Source organism: Nymphaea colorata, chromosome 9 (genome assembly GCF_008831285.2).
Source record: "Nymphaea colorata isolate Beijing-Zhang1983 chromosome 9, ASM883128v2, whole genome shotgun sequence".
NCBI classification, from domain to species: domain Eukaryota; kingdom Viridiplantae; phylum Streptophyta; class Magnoliopsida; order Nymphaeales; family Nymphaeaceae; genus Nymphaea; species Nymphaea colorata.
In genome coordinates, this window is record NC_045146.1 from 20,274,657 (window position 1) to 20,288,682 (window position 14,026).

The 14,026-nt window shown below is 40.1% G+C and overlaps 2 protein-coding genes across 2 annotated transcripts; both read left to right on the forward strand.

Annotated features, from left to right (window-relative positions):
* On the forward strand, window positions 1-11,288 carry LOC116261045 (phospholipase D gamma 1-like). The gene is made up of 11 exons (XM_031639636.2): window positions 1-152; window positions 1,708-3,537; window positions 4,039-4,155; window positions 4,847-5,041; window positions 5,627-5,872; window positions 6,046-6,114; window positions 6,235-6,382; window positions 7,766-7,914; window positions 8,360-8,533; window positions 8,758-8,955; window positions 10,860-11,288. Exons 2-11 carry the CDS (start codon window positions 1,957-1,959, stop codon window positions 11,151-11,153), a joined length of 3,171 nt encoding a protein of 1,056 aa, XP_031495496.1. The 5' UTR covers window positions 1-152; window positions 1,708-1,956; the 3' UTR covers window positions 11,154-11,288.
* Window positions 11,289-12,049: 761 nt separating this feature from the next.
* On the forward strand, window positions 12,050-14,026 carry LOC116260660 (pentatricopeptide repeat-containing protein DOT4, chloroplastic-like). Its single transcript, XM_031639100.1, has one exon. It carries the CDS (start codon window positions 12,050-12,052, stop codon window positions 14,024-14,026), a length of 1,977 nt encoding a protein of 658 aa, XP_031494960.1.

Consider the following 14,026-nt stretch of genomic DNA (forward strand, 5'->3'; position numbering starts at 1 on the left):
TGTCCGGATCACTTTGTCTCCCCTTTTCCTTCTACTCCTCTCTTTTCTTCCTTCCTCTCCACTCCTTGCGGGTGAAGACTTCTTTCAGCAGCTGCTACGAGGCAGCAGGTGGTTCAAAGTGCAACTTCTTCTTCTTCTAGTTCGTTAACCAGGTAACTCATTCACGCTTAGCCTCTGAATGTGTCTAGAATCATGGTTTATACTTCGATCTAGCAAGAAAAGTGAAAAAAAAAAGAAAAGGAAAGAAAGGAAAATTATCATTAATAATACAACTAAAAACCTGCCATAATCTGTTTCGGATAGCAGGATTTATAAAAGAGCTAGTTGTGTGTGTGTGTGTTTTTCTTCTTCTAATCTAATCTGTGGGCATGCCTGACTTTGATCTCCGTTCGTTCTGCTTCCGACTTGCCATGCTCCTGCTTTAAAATGGCTTATTAAAGATGGTTAATTGCCGAATCCATTTTTATTCTAATGGGCCAGAATCAGCAACGTTATAGATGTGTACTTAACCAAATTCATCTTCTTATGCATTATGAACTAGGATTACTACAGATCATGGCTTCAGAGATTGGTAGTGTGCCTTCCTTGTGGTGTTTTAATTCTGACCTATTACGCCTGTCTCTGGTTCTCCGTCATGCTTGATTAGATCTAATCTGTTTCACAGGTCTGTTTGATATGACTTTTCCCTTTCCGGAACTTAATTAAGACTTTAGCTTGGACCTGCTTTACTTTTAAATAATTTTTTATCTACCATTTTTTTTTTTTGCTTCTGGTTAATTTCTAATTGATAGGCTTAAGATTATTCAGTCGGTTGCAGACGTTATTTTAGGAAAAGGAATGAAGAAAATCAAACTGAGTTCACCGTGTCTGGACCTGTTTCTGCCTCATCTAAAAGCAGATGTTTTTTGGTCCATTTAGAAAAAGACAACAATAAAAAGGTGACCTTCCTTAGCATGCTGAGTTTAGTTCTCTTTCTTTTTCCTGACACGAGGTGAATGCATGTCTGTTTCATGCAGTGGTAGGTCGTGTATTAGGTCGATCATTTTCGTTGGATAGATCCCTTTTGTGGAGTGCAATTTGAGTGTTTCTTAATTTGGTGCAGTTATTTTATATGAGCTTTTTCATTGATCCGCTGTCATCTGTTCCTGATCCATAGTAACACAGACCCTATCCGGTTCAGTTATTGAACTGTCTTTCAGGTTTAACTGGATCTGATCCGTTTCTGTTTCGTTTTGAGACTGGCCTAACTGTGCCAGGTTTGAAAAGATGACTTATTTTCGCTTGTTAAAATTCAGTCGGCACCTGTGTGGTTGTATTCAAATATTTATAGTACATCTCTGAGATGTCTCGTATATGAAAACCTGTAACACTACACACATCGGAGATGTCACATAACTGAAAACCTGCCACACTACACACATCAGAGATGTCACATAACTGAAAACCTGTGATAATGCCAGATGGAGTGCCAGTGACAACTAAAAGAGTGAAGATCTAATTAAAGTTATGTCTTCCAACAGATAAAAATATAATTTTCTGAACAGATAGTTGCTTTCTTTTACTGGTTTGTTGACGAATTGCTATTAATCTTCTTCCAATTTTGTTATTTTAAGTAATTTAATATGTTCCAAAAACGTAAATTAAATTGTTTATAAGGTAATTTTCTCAATACTCCATCTGTTAACTTTGTCTTGTTATTTCTTATAGGTGGTGGAGCTGAGGACTGCTCCTGCAAGAGCAACTACACTGGATTGTATGACAAGTCAGCACCATGTCTTGACTAGAGACTTATTTTGCACCTGAATCTGATAATTTTTCTTCCTGCATTGAGATTATCCTTGGAGGTGGGATTTTTGGGTTGTGAGATGATCACCTACATATCAAGCTGAACTTACAGCAGCTTTGATTATTTCATCTAGAGAACCCATCCTGTTTAGTCTGTAGTTCTCTTGCTTTATGATAATGGATAAGTACCATTCAAATTCATTAAATGGAAATCAAAGACCCTATTATCCTCCACCTGCCTCTTATGACAGACCTCCAATGCATCCGCCACCTCAAAGTCCATATCCTCCTCCTGCTGTGTCTAATCATCCCGGTGTTCCTACCTTTGATCGTGTGCCTTCAAACTCATACTCATTCCCTCATTCAGAGCCACAATTTTCATATCCATATCCACATCTTAATCCTCATCTCTCACCTAATTTTTATCCTAATCCTCCTCCCATGCCACCACAGCCACCTGCTCCACCTTTTGGGTACCCACCAGATTTTCAACAAGGGAGTTTCTATCAGAATCTTACATCCTACCATCATAATCAGCATTATCAGTCTGACCAATTTCCTTATCAGGAAAATCCTCATTCTTATCAAGGGAGTCATCCCTCTTTAGCTCCAAGCTTGTCTAGCCACAACTCTTTCAATTTATGCACACCTTCAGCTCCTACTTTTTCACCGGATGATCTTGGGGCCTCAGGCCACTTGTCTGATGGTCAACCTACCTCTGGTATTCTTTCTGCTTCTAGCTCATTCAGTGGAAGCCAGAGGCAGGATTCAGGGTATTTATATGCTGGTATTGACAAGCACCAAGATTATTCATTCTCTGAAGATTCACAGCATAGTGTAAGCCAACAGATAGTCTTGCATTCGGAAGGTAAAACATCTCTGAAAGTGTTGTTGCTTCATGGGAGTCTTGATATATGGATTTATGAAGCAAGAAACCTTCCCAACATGGATATGCTCTCCAAGAGTTTGAGTGACATGTTGAGGATAAAAGTTTCTACCAGAGTTGCTGATAAGATTGACCAGCACATGCCTAGTCAACATTCAATAACAAGCGACCCCTATGTTTCTGTTTCTATATCAAAAGCTGTGATAGCAAGGACCTATGTGATCTCTAATAACGAAAACCCCATCTGGAACCAGTATTCTCGTGTTCCAGTCGCACACCATGCTGCAGAAGTGCAATTCTTTGTTAAGGATAGTGACATGGTCGGCTCTCAGCTAATTGGAACTGTATCAATCCCAGTGGAGAAAATCTACTCTGGTTTGAAGGTAGAGGGCTCTTTTCAGATCCTTGGTCCCGACAGAAGACCCTGCAAAACTGGCGCTACCTTGAAGATCTCAATTCAGTATACCCCCATTGAGAGATTAACATCATATAATCTTGGAGTTGTTGGCCAAGACCATAGAGGGATTCCTGGTACATACTTCCCTGTGAGGAAGGGTGGAATAGTTACACTTTATCAGGATGCACATGTTCCAGATGGTTGCCTTCCATCTTTGAGGCTTGATGGTAACATGCCTTACCAACATGGAAAGTGCTGGTGGGACATCTTTGAAGCAATCAAGGGGTCAAGTCGTTTGATCTACATTACTGGATGGTCAGTGTATCACATGGTTAGGCTGGTTCGGGAACCAGGTTACTACTCTGACACTCTAGGGGATCTTCTGAAGAAAAAGTCACAGGAAGGTGTAAGAGTCCTACTTCTTGTTTGGGATGATCCTACTTCAAGGAGCCTTCTCGGATTTCAAACGGTATAGATTTCTTCCTGTTACATATGGACCTCTTTACAATTTTTGATGATACTCAATTCATAGCTAGTAATGCATATATCTAGTTAAAGTTAGAAACTTGTTATAGGATGACTGGTTATACAGGTGATAGCATGAGGTGGTTATTACCATAACTGAATAATTGTTGCAGAATCGGTTCCCCATTTATGATTTCTTTTCTTGTAAGGCGTGAGAGTTCCATGCTTTAATTTTTTATATAGAAGTAGCAGAAAAATATTTCATCGGATGATGAGTACAGCATAAATCATCTTGGCTATTATTTTATGCTCATAACTGGATGTTTGTACGTAGTGCATAATACTTCAAATTCATGGTTGGTCATTCTGTCATGATCAATAATTTTCAAATGCTTGAATGATTTCTTTTATTCTTTGAGTAACTTGCATACAGGAACAGCAAAAATGCCTCAGGCATTGAGAGACACATTCTTAATAATAACTAATGTTGGTTCATCATATGCAGGATGGCATGATGCAAACTCATGATGAGGAGACACGCAAATTTTTTAAACATTCTTCAGTTCGTGTGCTTCTCTGTCCTCGATCTGCTGGGAAACGTCATAGTTGGATCAAGCAACAGGTGATCCTTTAACAGGGAAAACTACTTATTTCTTTCTTGACCTTTTAATTCAATATTAAATTTTATCTTGGTACTTTTCAGTACATAATACATACGTTAGATATGCTTTTGAGACATTATTTCATGTTTGTGCTTCCTGAATAATTTCTTGATCTTAAGTTCTGTTTGGCAACCTTGGTGTGGGATCACTGTCTACACCTTGTTTATATATATTCTGGTGTATTTAACTAAAGGAATATTCAACCCTTGTTAATTCTAGAACATAAGTACATCCAGTGGTGGAGCCAGGATTTTTTGGCTGGGCCACTCTAGTCACCAGCCCAGGTTTGGTGTGGGCAGAACATGTACTTTTGAATTATCATAGTGTAATTTCAAGTTATCCCATTGAAATTTTTGATGAGCTGGTGCGGGTAGTGGCCCACACCAGCCCCCATGTATCTCTGCCACTGAGTACACCTGTACCTTCTGTTATTCCACAAGTACAACTTTCTCTCTCTCTCTTCAGCTTCTAAAATTTTGGTAAAGTTCTGTCTTGTTGTAAAATCATTCTTCTCCAACAATTGGTTTCTTTGTGGAGACCTTCTTCCATAGGATTGTTGATAGATTTATTAGGGTGGTAACGTTTCCTGATGTGCACATGTAAGATGGAAAGGTTTGTTGATTATCGATTGCTAAACCTTCTCTTTTACAGGAAACTGGGGCAATTTATACTCATCACCAAAAGTCGGTGATCTTGGATGCTGATGCTGGCAATGGCAAGAGAAAAATTATTGCTTTTGTTGGGGGGCTGGATTTATGTGATGGGCGATATGATACTCCTAAGCATTCGTTATTTAGGACTTTGGAGACTATCCACAAGGAAGATTATCACAACCCAACATTTCCAGTAATTTTCTTTCTCTGCTATTAGTTTTATCTTAATTAATTGTTGGATTTAGTTATCTGAGATAAATGAAGCCAACAAGAAGTTGTGCTTCGTGGGCTTGGCCATTACTCCCCATCGCACTGTAGCATGTAAAGTAAGGCTTGATTTTCAGCTTATATATTTTTCAATCTGCCTTCTCCATTGTACAGAGAAGCTATTGATGAGGTTAGTGGCAGGAGCACATTAATACGAGAAAGGCATTATGATGTGGATTGACTTCCAATATCTTCTTGTCATTGGGAATACTTAGCCTTTGGTCTCTTGCTTTCTAATTCTTTTGCTGTTAAAATTTTCTTGTTTTTATATATTCTCTGCATCATTCTCCTAATCCTGGAAGAATTTCAGTTTGCATTCTATCCTTCTCCTGCGATATACTGTAAAATCAGCAAACCTATAACCATAGTTAATATTGCTTCATCTACTTGATACCAACCAATAATCTTACAATCATGCACATCTGCCTGCCAGGAGTTTGTTGAGACAACAATCGGATTGCAAGCTATAACATTCAGAACATTCATTTTTCTGTTAATGTGGCCCTTATAGGCAGGTGTGACTTCCCCAAGGGAGCCGTGGCACGATTTACACTGCAAAATTGATGGCCCTGCTGCTTATGATGTCTTGACAAACTTTGAAGAGAGGTGGTTAAAAGTTTCAAAACCCCGTGGAATTGACAAACTTAGAAGGTCTGAAGATGATTCATTACTGAAGCTTTCAGGCATTTCTGAGATACTTAGCATGGAAGATGCACCATATTTAAATGAAAATGATCCAGAAGCATGGCATGTACAGGTAAGTCATTGTTTCTATGGAAGAGGTGCATCCTATATATATGGACATAATATTGCAACTAGATGCCTTCTTTGCTTCCATCTTTTCCTTTTATGATTATTGTATTCCATCTCCCTATGGGAATGGTTTTCTGTTTCCTTATATCATTCATGTTCCTTTTCCTATGACTGCAGATATTCAGGTCAATTGACTCCAATTCTGTGAAGGGCTTTCCTAAGGATCCAAAACAAGCATTAAGCAAAGTTAAATTGCTTTGTTCTCTCTCTCTCCCTCCCTCTCTCTCCTTCTCTCTCTCTTTCTCTCTCTCTCTCTCTTGAATGGCTGCGTATTTTCTATGCTAAGATAAATTGTGCATGTGACAGAGTTTGACATGTGGCAAAAATGTAATGATTGATATGAGCATACATACAGCATATGTTGAGGCCATTCGAGCAGCACAACATTTCATTTATGTTGAGAATCAATACTTCATTGGCTCTTCATACAACTGGTCTTCAAACAGCGATGCAGGTTAGTTTTAGCTAAGTCAATTTGATGTTGCTGGATTCACGGACCTGGTGTTGTAATGTTTGTACTACCTTCAGACGAATCTGAGTCTATGATAGCTAAAAAGTTAAAAAAGATTATTGATGCAGCCAGAAAACCTGCCTTGATATCTATTATCTGCAAAAGTTTATACAAACTAAATTGGAAATAAAGTTGGACAAGGAGGGAGGTGAGTGGGCTGATTATTCACTAATTAGTGGCCATGACCCTAAACAAAGTAGGATCAAAATGCCTAGCCCATTTCTAATAGACATAAGTTGTATGTAAGGTTATATTTGCTTTTTCTGGTGAGACATAAGTTGTATGCAAGGTTATATTTGCTTTTTCTGGTGTGATACTTATAGCTCAGTTCCTGTGGCAGTCCTACTAATTGTTCAATCCCTTCCAATGTGAAGCCCATGCCCAAAAGCATTATACATTTACTGGTTTACATTTTAACTGTGTGAACTGGCTGCTTCTACAAGGCAGAAGCACCTATCTCAACATGTCGACGTGTCACTGCAGCTGCATCTGTGGGTGAAGGTGAAGACAACAAAAGTATGATGTGAGCAGCAGAGGGTTTATGGTTAAGTTTGTTAACAAACAAATAATAGAGGAATTGATTAAGGCTATTTTTGCAATTTTCCCCTTCTTTCTCTTCTTCGTCATCTTTTTGCTTCTCTGGGTATTGAGCCTAGATTTAGTACAAACTTCATCATTTGGGACCTGTAGCACTCCATGCCTAGACTAGATCTTTTAGGTTGAAGTAATGCTTGATATGTTCTAATTTCTAAATTATTCTTTTCATGGTAACGTTACCATCTGTGCAAAATTTCCGAAATAAATGTGTCTATTCAGGATAGTCCATCCAATAGTCTATATATGAGCTATATATGCCTGAAATCTCTACTGGTTGTAACTGAGGTCAGTTGCTGGATAAAGGGCCTCTGGAAGCTGCTGTGCAGCTATGCCATATTGGGCCGTGTGTTTATTTATTTTTTCAGGGCAATTTCATGTTCTGTGAAGATGATGACTTAAGAATAGGAAAATGCATTGGTGTTAGAGTTGGCGACACTTTCATCACATCCCTGTTGTTCATCTCCATATACTTGGTGTTACATTGTTGCAAGAAGCTTTTTACTAGGAAACAAATCTCCAATTACTTTTTTCATAGTACGTAGCATGAAGCTGAGTTTTTACAGTGAGGTTTACTTGTCAGTACGTATATCACATGTTGTCTTCCTATTTCTGGTATTGTTAATGGAATGAAATAATTTACTGTAAAACTGTAAAATTTATTGCATTCTGATGTCTGTATGTGCCTTTGCTCATTACGTTGTCTGTAACTTTATTAATCATGACATGCAGGGGCGAACAATCTTATACCCATGGAAATAGCTCTAAAAATTGCAGAAAAAATAAAAGCAAAGAAAAGATTTTCTGCATATGTTGTAATCCCAATGTGGCCTGAGGGTGTACCGACTAGTACCGCTACACAGAGAATTCTCTATTGGCAGGTGAGGGAATCATAATATTCTTGAGATCTATTTCTTGCCAGTATCTCAAAATCTATTTAAAGCAATTTAGTACAATTGTTTTGATATGATATTTTTGAGCTAATAACACTGATTTCCTCTATTGGCTGGTGAGAGCATCATATATTCTTGAGACCTATTCTTTTGCCAGTATTTCAAAATCTATTTGACGTATTCGAGTTCAATTGTTTTGATATGTTAATATTGACGCTAGTGACACTAATTTGCTTTCAAGAGGATGCATCTGGTTATCTGTAGCCTGATACTTCCTATGTACGGTTCTCTCTTCTACTAGGATCTAATCATATGTTATTTCAGTAGATCTATACATTTTATTTCCATATTATATCCCACCATCAGTCGAAGTTAGGATCATAATGTTACCAAGTGGTATGGTACTGTTTGTCATTCCCTTTTATTTGTGCAGCATAAGACAATGCAAATGATGTACGAGACAATTTTCAAAGCATTGGAAGAAGTTGGCCTTGAAAAGACGTACCACCCACGTGATTATTTGACCTTTTTCTGCCTTGGGAACCGTGAAACAAAAGATGGGAATATTACTTCATCTTCAAGTTCAGCTGCAGAAAATACTCCACAGGTTACTTTAGTCCTTATTTTGGCTTACTGATTCAGTATCAATGTGTTGCTTTTCTTTGTGCAAGTTCACTTCCAAATTCATTTGGTCCCATCATTCCATGATTTTTTGGTTCTCCTGTTCACATATCATTTATCTCACATTTTCTTGTCTCACTGACAAAGTAACTTGCAAGTATTCTCTTACATCTTCAAAACCTACTTAAATATTTTTTGTGCATTAAATAGGCACTCGCTCAGAGGAACCGTCGCTTCATGATCTATGTCCATTCTAAAGGAATGATAGTCGATGATGAATATTTGATCTTGGGATCGGCAAATATCAACCAGCGCTCTATGGATGGTACAAGAGACTCAGAGATTGCAATGGGTGCTTATCAACCTCACCATACATGGGCAAGGAAATCATCTAGTCCACAAGGACAGGTAATGATCAGATTCCCAGCTGTGTTGTGCTAAAGCTGGTCTTTCTATTACATAAGCTTACCTTACCATTCAGGAAACTTGTCTAAGTGCCTCGTGCTAATGTTATCAATTGTCTTTCCCCACATACTTCCAGTTACATTTTGAACTGTTCTGAAGCTTCACAAATCCCCGATACAAATTGTAAGATATTTCTTGGTTTTGTATGCTGCTTACTTCATGCTATCTTCTTATACATTACAGGCTCAGCAAGAGTGAGGCCATTTTCTGGTGATCTACTTAACTTGCCATCAGCATGGCTCAAAAGCTGCCAATGATGGATTGGTGGTGAACAAACCCACACACACACACAAATGAAAAGTTGGGGGGGGGGGGGGGGGGTGGTGGAAGGGGTGATGGGGTGGGGTCGTAATGTTTTACTTTTCGTTTCAGTATTTCATTCCCATTTACTGTACGACATATGGGAAGTGTGTCCCACTTGATCCTGCACCATAGTTCTACGGTTTGAGTCTCTGATTAATCACATCCTCTTTTTAGGACAGCACTTTAGGTGCCAAGACTTACTTCGTTGTGATATTCTGGGATCAATTCAAAGTGATGACTTGATACTCCTAAACTTCCTCTTGTATACTTGTTCTTATTATACAATAAACATCTGCGTATGCATCTTTAGCAATTGCAGTCCATCTTGTAAAACCATATACTTTTTCAAATTCTTTTCCGTATACCCCAGTCCACTGCTTTGTCCTAATTTACTGGTCCACCACTAGTTTTACTATTCGCTCATTTTGGATCACATGTTAGAGCTTTTCATGCTCAAAAACTAAAGAAAATAGCCCTTGTTTGCCATCTCCTAAACTTCCTCTTATATACTTGTTCTTATTGTAACAACCCGACCCACTCCTGGGCTCAGGCCCCTGGTTTGACGGATCCCAACCCGCCCCCTAGCAGTTTCGGTTCCAGCCTAAAAAAGTCTAGGAACTAGGGCAATCATTTATGGTAATGACTCCCTTTATAAACCCTTGAAGATTCCTCACAATCTTCAATACAAGACTAAACATTTTGGGGCATTACAATCCACCCCCCTTAAGACACATGCGTCCGCGCGTGTGAGACCCCAGGTCCGAGTGTTGAAACTGCTCTGATACCACTGTAACAACCCGACCCACTCCTGGGTTCGGCCTCTGGTTTGACGGATCTCAACCCGCCCCCTAGTAGTTTTCGCTCCAGCCTAAAAAGCGCTAGGAACCAGGACAATCATTTATGGTAATGACTCCCTTTATAAACCCTTGAATATTCCTCACAATCTTCAATACATGGCTAAACATTTGGGGCGTTATACTTATTATACAATAAACATCTGCGTATGCACCTTAGCAATTGCAGTCCATCTTGCAAATCCATATAGTTTTTCAAATTCTTTTCAGTATACCCCAGTCCACTACTTTGGCCTAATTTACTGGTGCACACTGGTTTTGCTATTTGAATCCTCATTTTGGATCACATGTTAGAACTTTTCATGCTCAAAAACTAAAGAAAATATCTCTTGTTTGTCATCTCATTGGACCAACACATCCCATCCATCAATGCATGTTTATTATGTTTTAGCGTTCTGTTTCCTCTCTATGATGCTGGCACAAGTAAATAGTGCACGTTTTACTAGTTCTTTCTATTATCTTTACATCTAAATGATTTGACAGGTTGTTCCTCGCTATTGGACAAAATAAATTGCCTCATAATTATGCTTATCTTGTATTTTTCATTTTTTAGCAATCTCTTTAAATTTGTCTACGCCATAATGATTTCATTAGATGCATATTTTAGATTTTTCTTGTAGATTGCACTATAGATATTTGAATGTCACTTGTTTACACCTTCATTCTGCAATAACTTTTTTTGTTATCTAGATCTATGGCTACCGTATGTCCCTCTGGGCGGAGCACTTGGGAGGCTTGGAGGATTGTTTTAGACAGCCAGAGAGTCTGGAATGTATGAGAAGAATTAATCAGTTGGCAGAGTTAAACTGGCAACAGTTTGCAGCAAATGAGGTTACAGACATGAGAGGGCATCTTTTGAGGTACCCAGTTGACGTTGATTCTAGAGGCAAAGTAAAGGCTCTTCCTGGATGTGAAACTTTCCCAGATTGTGGAGGCAAGATATTAGGGACCTTTATATTCGTTCAAGAAAATCTGACGTTGTAAAATCAGTTGAGGAGCAAACATGATGGCCGAGCACCTTTGTATGGCTCCTATTTTTCTTTGTAATTGATCTCGATGCTGTGAAACTACTGTTCAACTATGCAAGTCAATTTAGTAAGGAAACGAGTGGCTTTTGTACATGTCCATCCCCTACAACGCTGACAAGAATTTAGAGCCTGCGTATATCTACGTGCAGGTTGCCGCGCCTGACGTTCCTTGGGACCTAATTTCTGAAAACGTTAGGCTCGTGAGAAAATTGCTCTACAGGGTGTTTTTGCTTCACTCTAAACCGTTAGACGTGGTTTTATTTTGTATTCGCCCTAACGTGTATTTAAGATTTCATTATAAAATTGTTTAAGAGCTTAATTTGGCATTTGCGGCATTGATTTTTTTCCACCTATGAAACGTATTGACAACGCCGCCTTACAGCACAGCCATGGGCCCATAAACTAACCGCTCTTGCACAGAGGACACCCATGGGAGGTTCCCTTGTTGATCACCAACGAAGCTAAGCGAACAATTGAAACGAAACCTCTCCGAAGAGGTGAAGCCGACCATGAACGATTATTTGCCATGAATAAACTTGTGGGTGAAGCCTGTACATAGGCATGAAGCAGGGCATATTGCTAACATTTTTTCTTTCAACCTTTGAAGCCATCTTTCTGCTCGGCTTTATCCTTAATGCGTTCATCCAAACACAGTCCTCTCATGCCCTGGTTGTGTTCTTGATGTTCCTTCTTCAATGTAACTCTCCTTGTGATGGCTCATCACCTCGTATACGCTCATAACTGGTCCTTTTGAGCAATCAAGCTCTGCTGGCAAAGCAGCTTCAGCTTTCCTATCAAGCAGTCACTACTGCCTCTCCATGATTTCCAGAAAAGTAGAGCTCAGAAACTCGGATGCTTTGGAGGGAGGCGGCCAGAGAAGGACTTGCCCTTCTCGTGTCTAGTAACTGCTTATGCTTCAACAAACTGTTGCAGGTCCATGCCAAGATAGTCTCGCTGGGTCAGCACCAGAATGTTTTCCTGGCCAGCCTCCTTATCACCAAGTATTGCTCCTTTGGTCGCATTCAAGCGGCCCGTCTTGTCCTCCATTCTGTCGAATACAAGCCTGGTCCTCTCTTATGGAATTCAATGATGAGGGGTTGCTTGAAGAACCGCCAATTTGGGTGGGCTCTCGATGTTTACCATGAGATGGTATCCTTTAAGAGTCGAGCAGATGAGCAGACGTTCCATCTTGTTATCAAAGCGTGTACCGAGTTAGCGGAGCTTGATTTTGCGGTAGGTGTTCATGAGAGTATGAAGATGGGAGGGGTTGAGCTGGGCGCTCTTGTTGGGACTGAGTTGATCAACATATACTGCAAATTTGGTCGGGTGGACGTAGGGCGTCAAGTGTTTGATGAAATGCTTGACAAAGACTCTGTTGCTTGGAATGCCATGATTGCAGGTTACGCACGAAGTGGGTTACTCTACGATGCCATGAAATTGTTCTGCTGCATGCGATGTTCTGGTAATGTGGTTCGTCCAACCGAAGCCACATTCATCAGCTTGATCTCAGCATGTGGGAATTCTAGATGGCTGATCGTGGGCGAGGTGGTTTGTGCTGATGTGATGAAGCTAGGATTTGAAAATTTTGTGTCACTATGCAACTCAATCATAGAGATGTACAATAAGTGCAAGTGTGTGGCTGTTGCTTCCAAGCTGTTTGACGGAATGCTGGGTAAGGATGTTGTATCATGGAATTCCATGATCGCAGGCTATGCACAAAATGGATGCGAAAAGGAGGCGCTTCTGCTTTTCCATCGAATGCTACGTCATGCCGCGGTGGTGCCAACTAGAGCGACTCTGCTCAATGTTTTACGTGCCTGTGCTGATCTGCGTCTTTGGCAGGAGGGTGAACGGCTAGTGAAATATTGCAGAGACAAAGCAGGTTTAGAAATGGATGTTTCTCTGGGTACTGCTCTCATTAGCATGTACACGAAGTGCAGAAAAATGAATGCTGCTCTAAAATTGTTCAGTAGAATGCCCGATAGGGATGTTATTACTTGGAACACCATGGTCAAAGCTTATGTGGACCTCGAACAATACAATGAGCTGTCCAATTTCTTGTTGAACATGCAGTGCCATGGGATTCTTCCTGACGAGGTAACCATGCTAATCATTCTTCCCATGCTTGCTTCTACTGCATCTCTGAGGAAAGGAAATGAAGCACATACTTGTGTAATCAGAAGAGGACTTAATAGAGATAGAGCTGTAGCTAATGCTTTGATTGATATGTATGCAAAGTGTGGAAAAATTTCATATTCGCGTGCGGTCTTCGAAAGGATCTTAGATAAAGATGTCGTGTCATGGACTGCTATAATATCAGGCTATGCAATACATGGAGATTGCAATGAGGCACTCTCCCTGTTTGCCCTCATGCAACAGTCGGATGCTACACCAAATGACTACACTTTCACTGCTGTGTTAACAGCATGCAATCATGCAGGGCTGGTGGAGATGGGGAGGGAAATCTTCCGATCTATGAGTGAAGTCTACGGCATCAAACCAAGCGTGCGACACTGTGCGTGCATGGCTGATCTCTTCTGCCGTATAGGCCTCTTGGCGGAGGCATATCAGATGGCACAGGCGATGCCTACGGACAGTGCCAAGGTATGGGGTTCCATATTGAGTGCTTGCAGAATTTACTGCAACCCAGGACTTGCAGAAAAGGTGGCCACGCATCTATTCAAATTGGAGCCGAGGAATGCAGCAAACTATGTACTTCTTGCAAGCATTTACGTCTCTGCTGGTAGAAGAAAAGATGCTAACAGAATTTTGAGGTTGCTGAAAGAGAATGATCTCCCAAAGGACAGCGGTGCCAGTTGGATCGTGTGA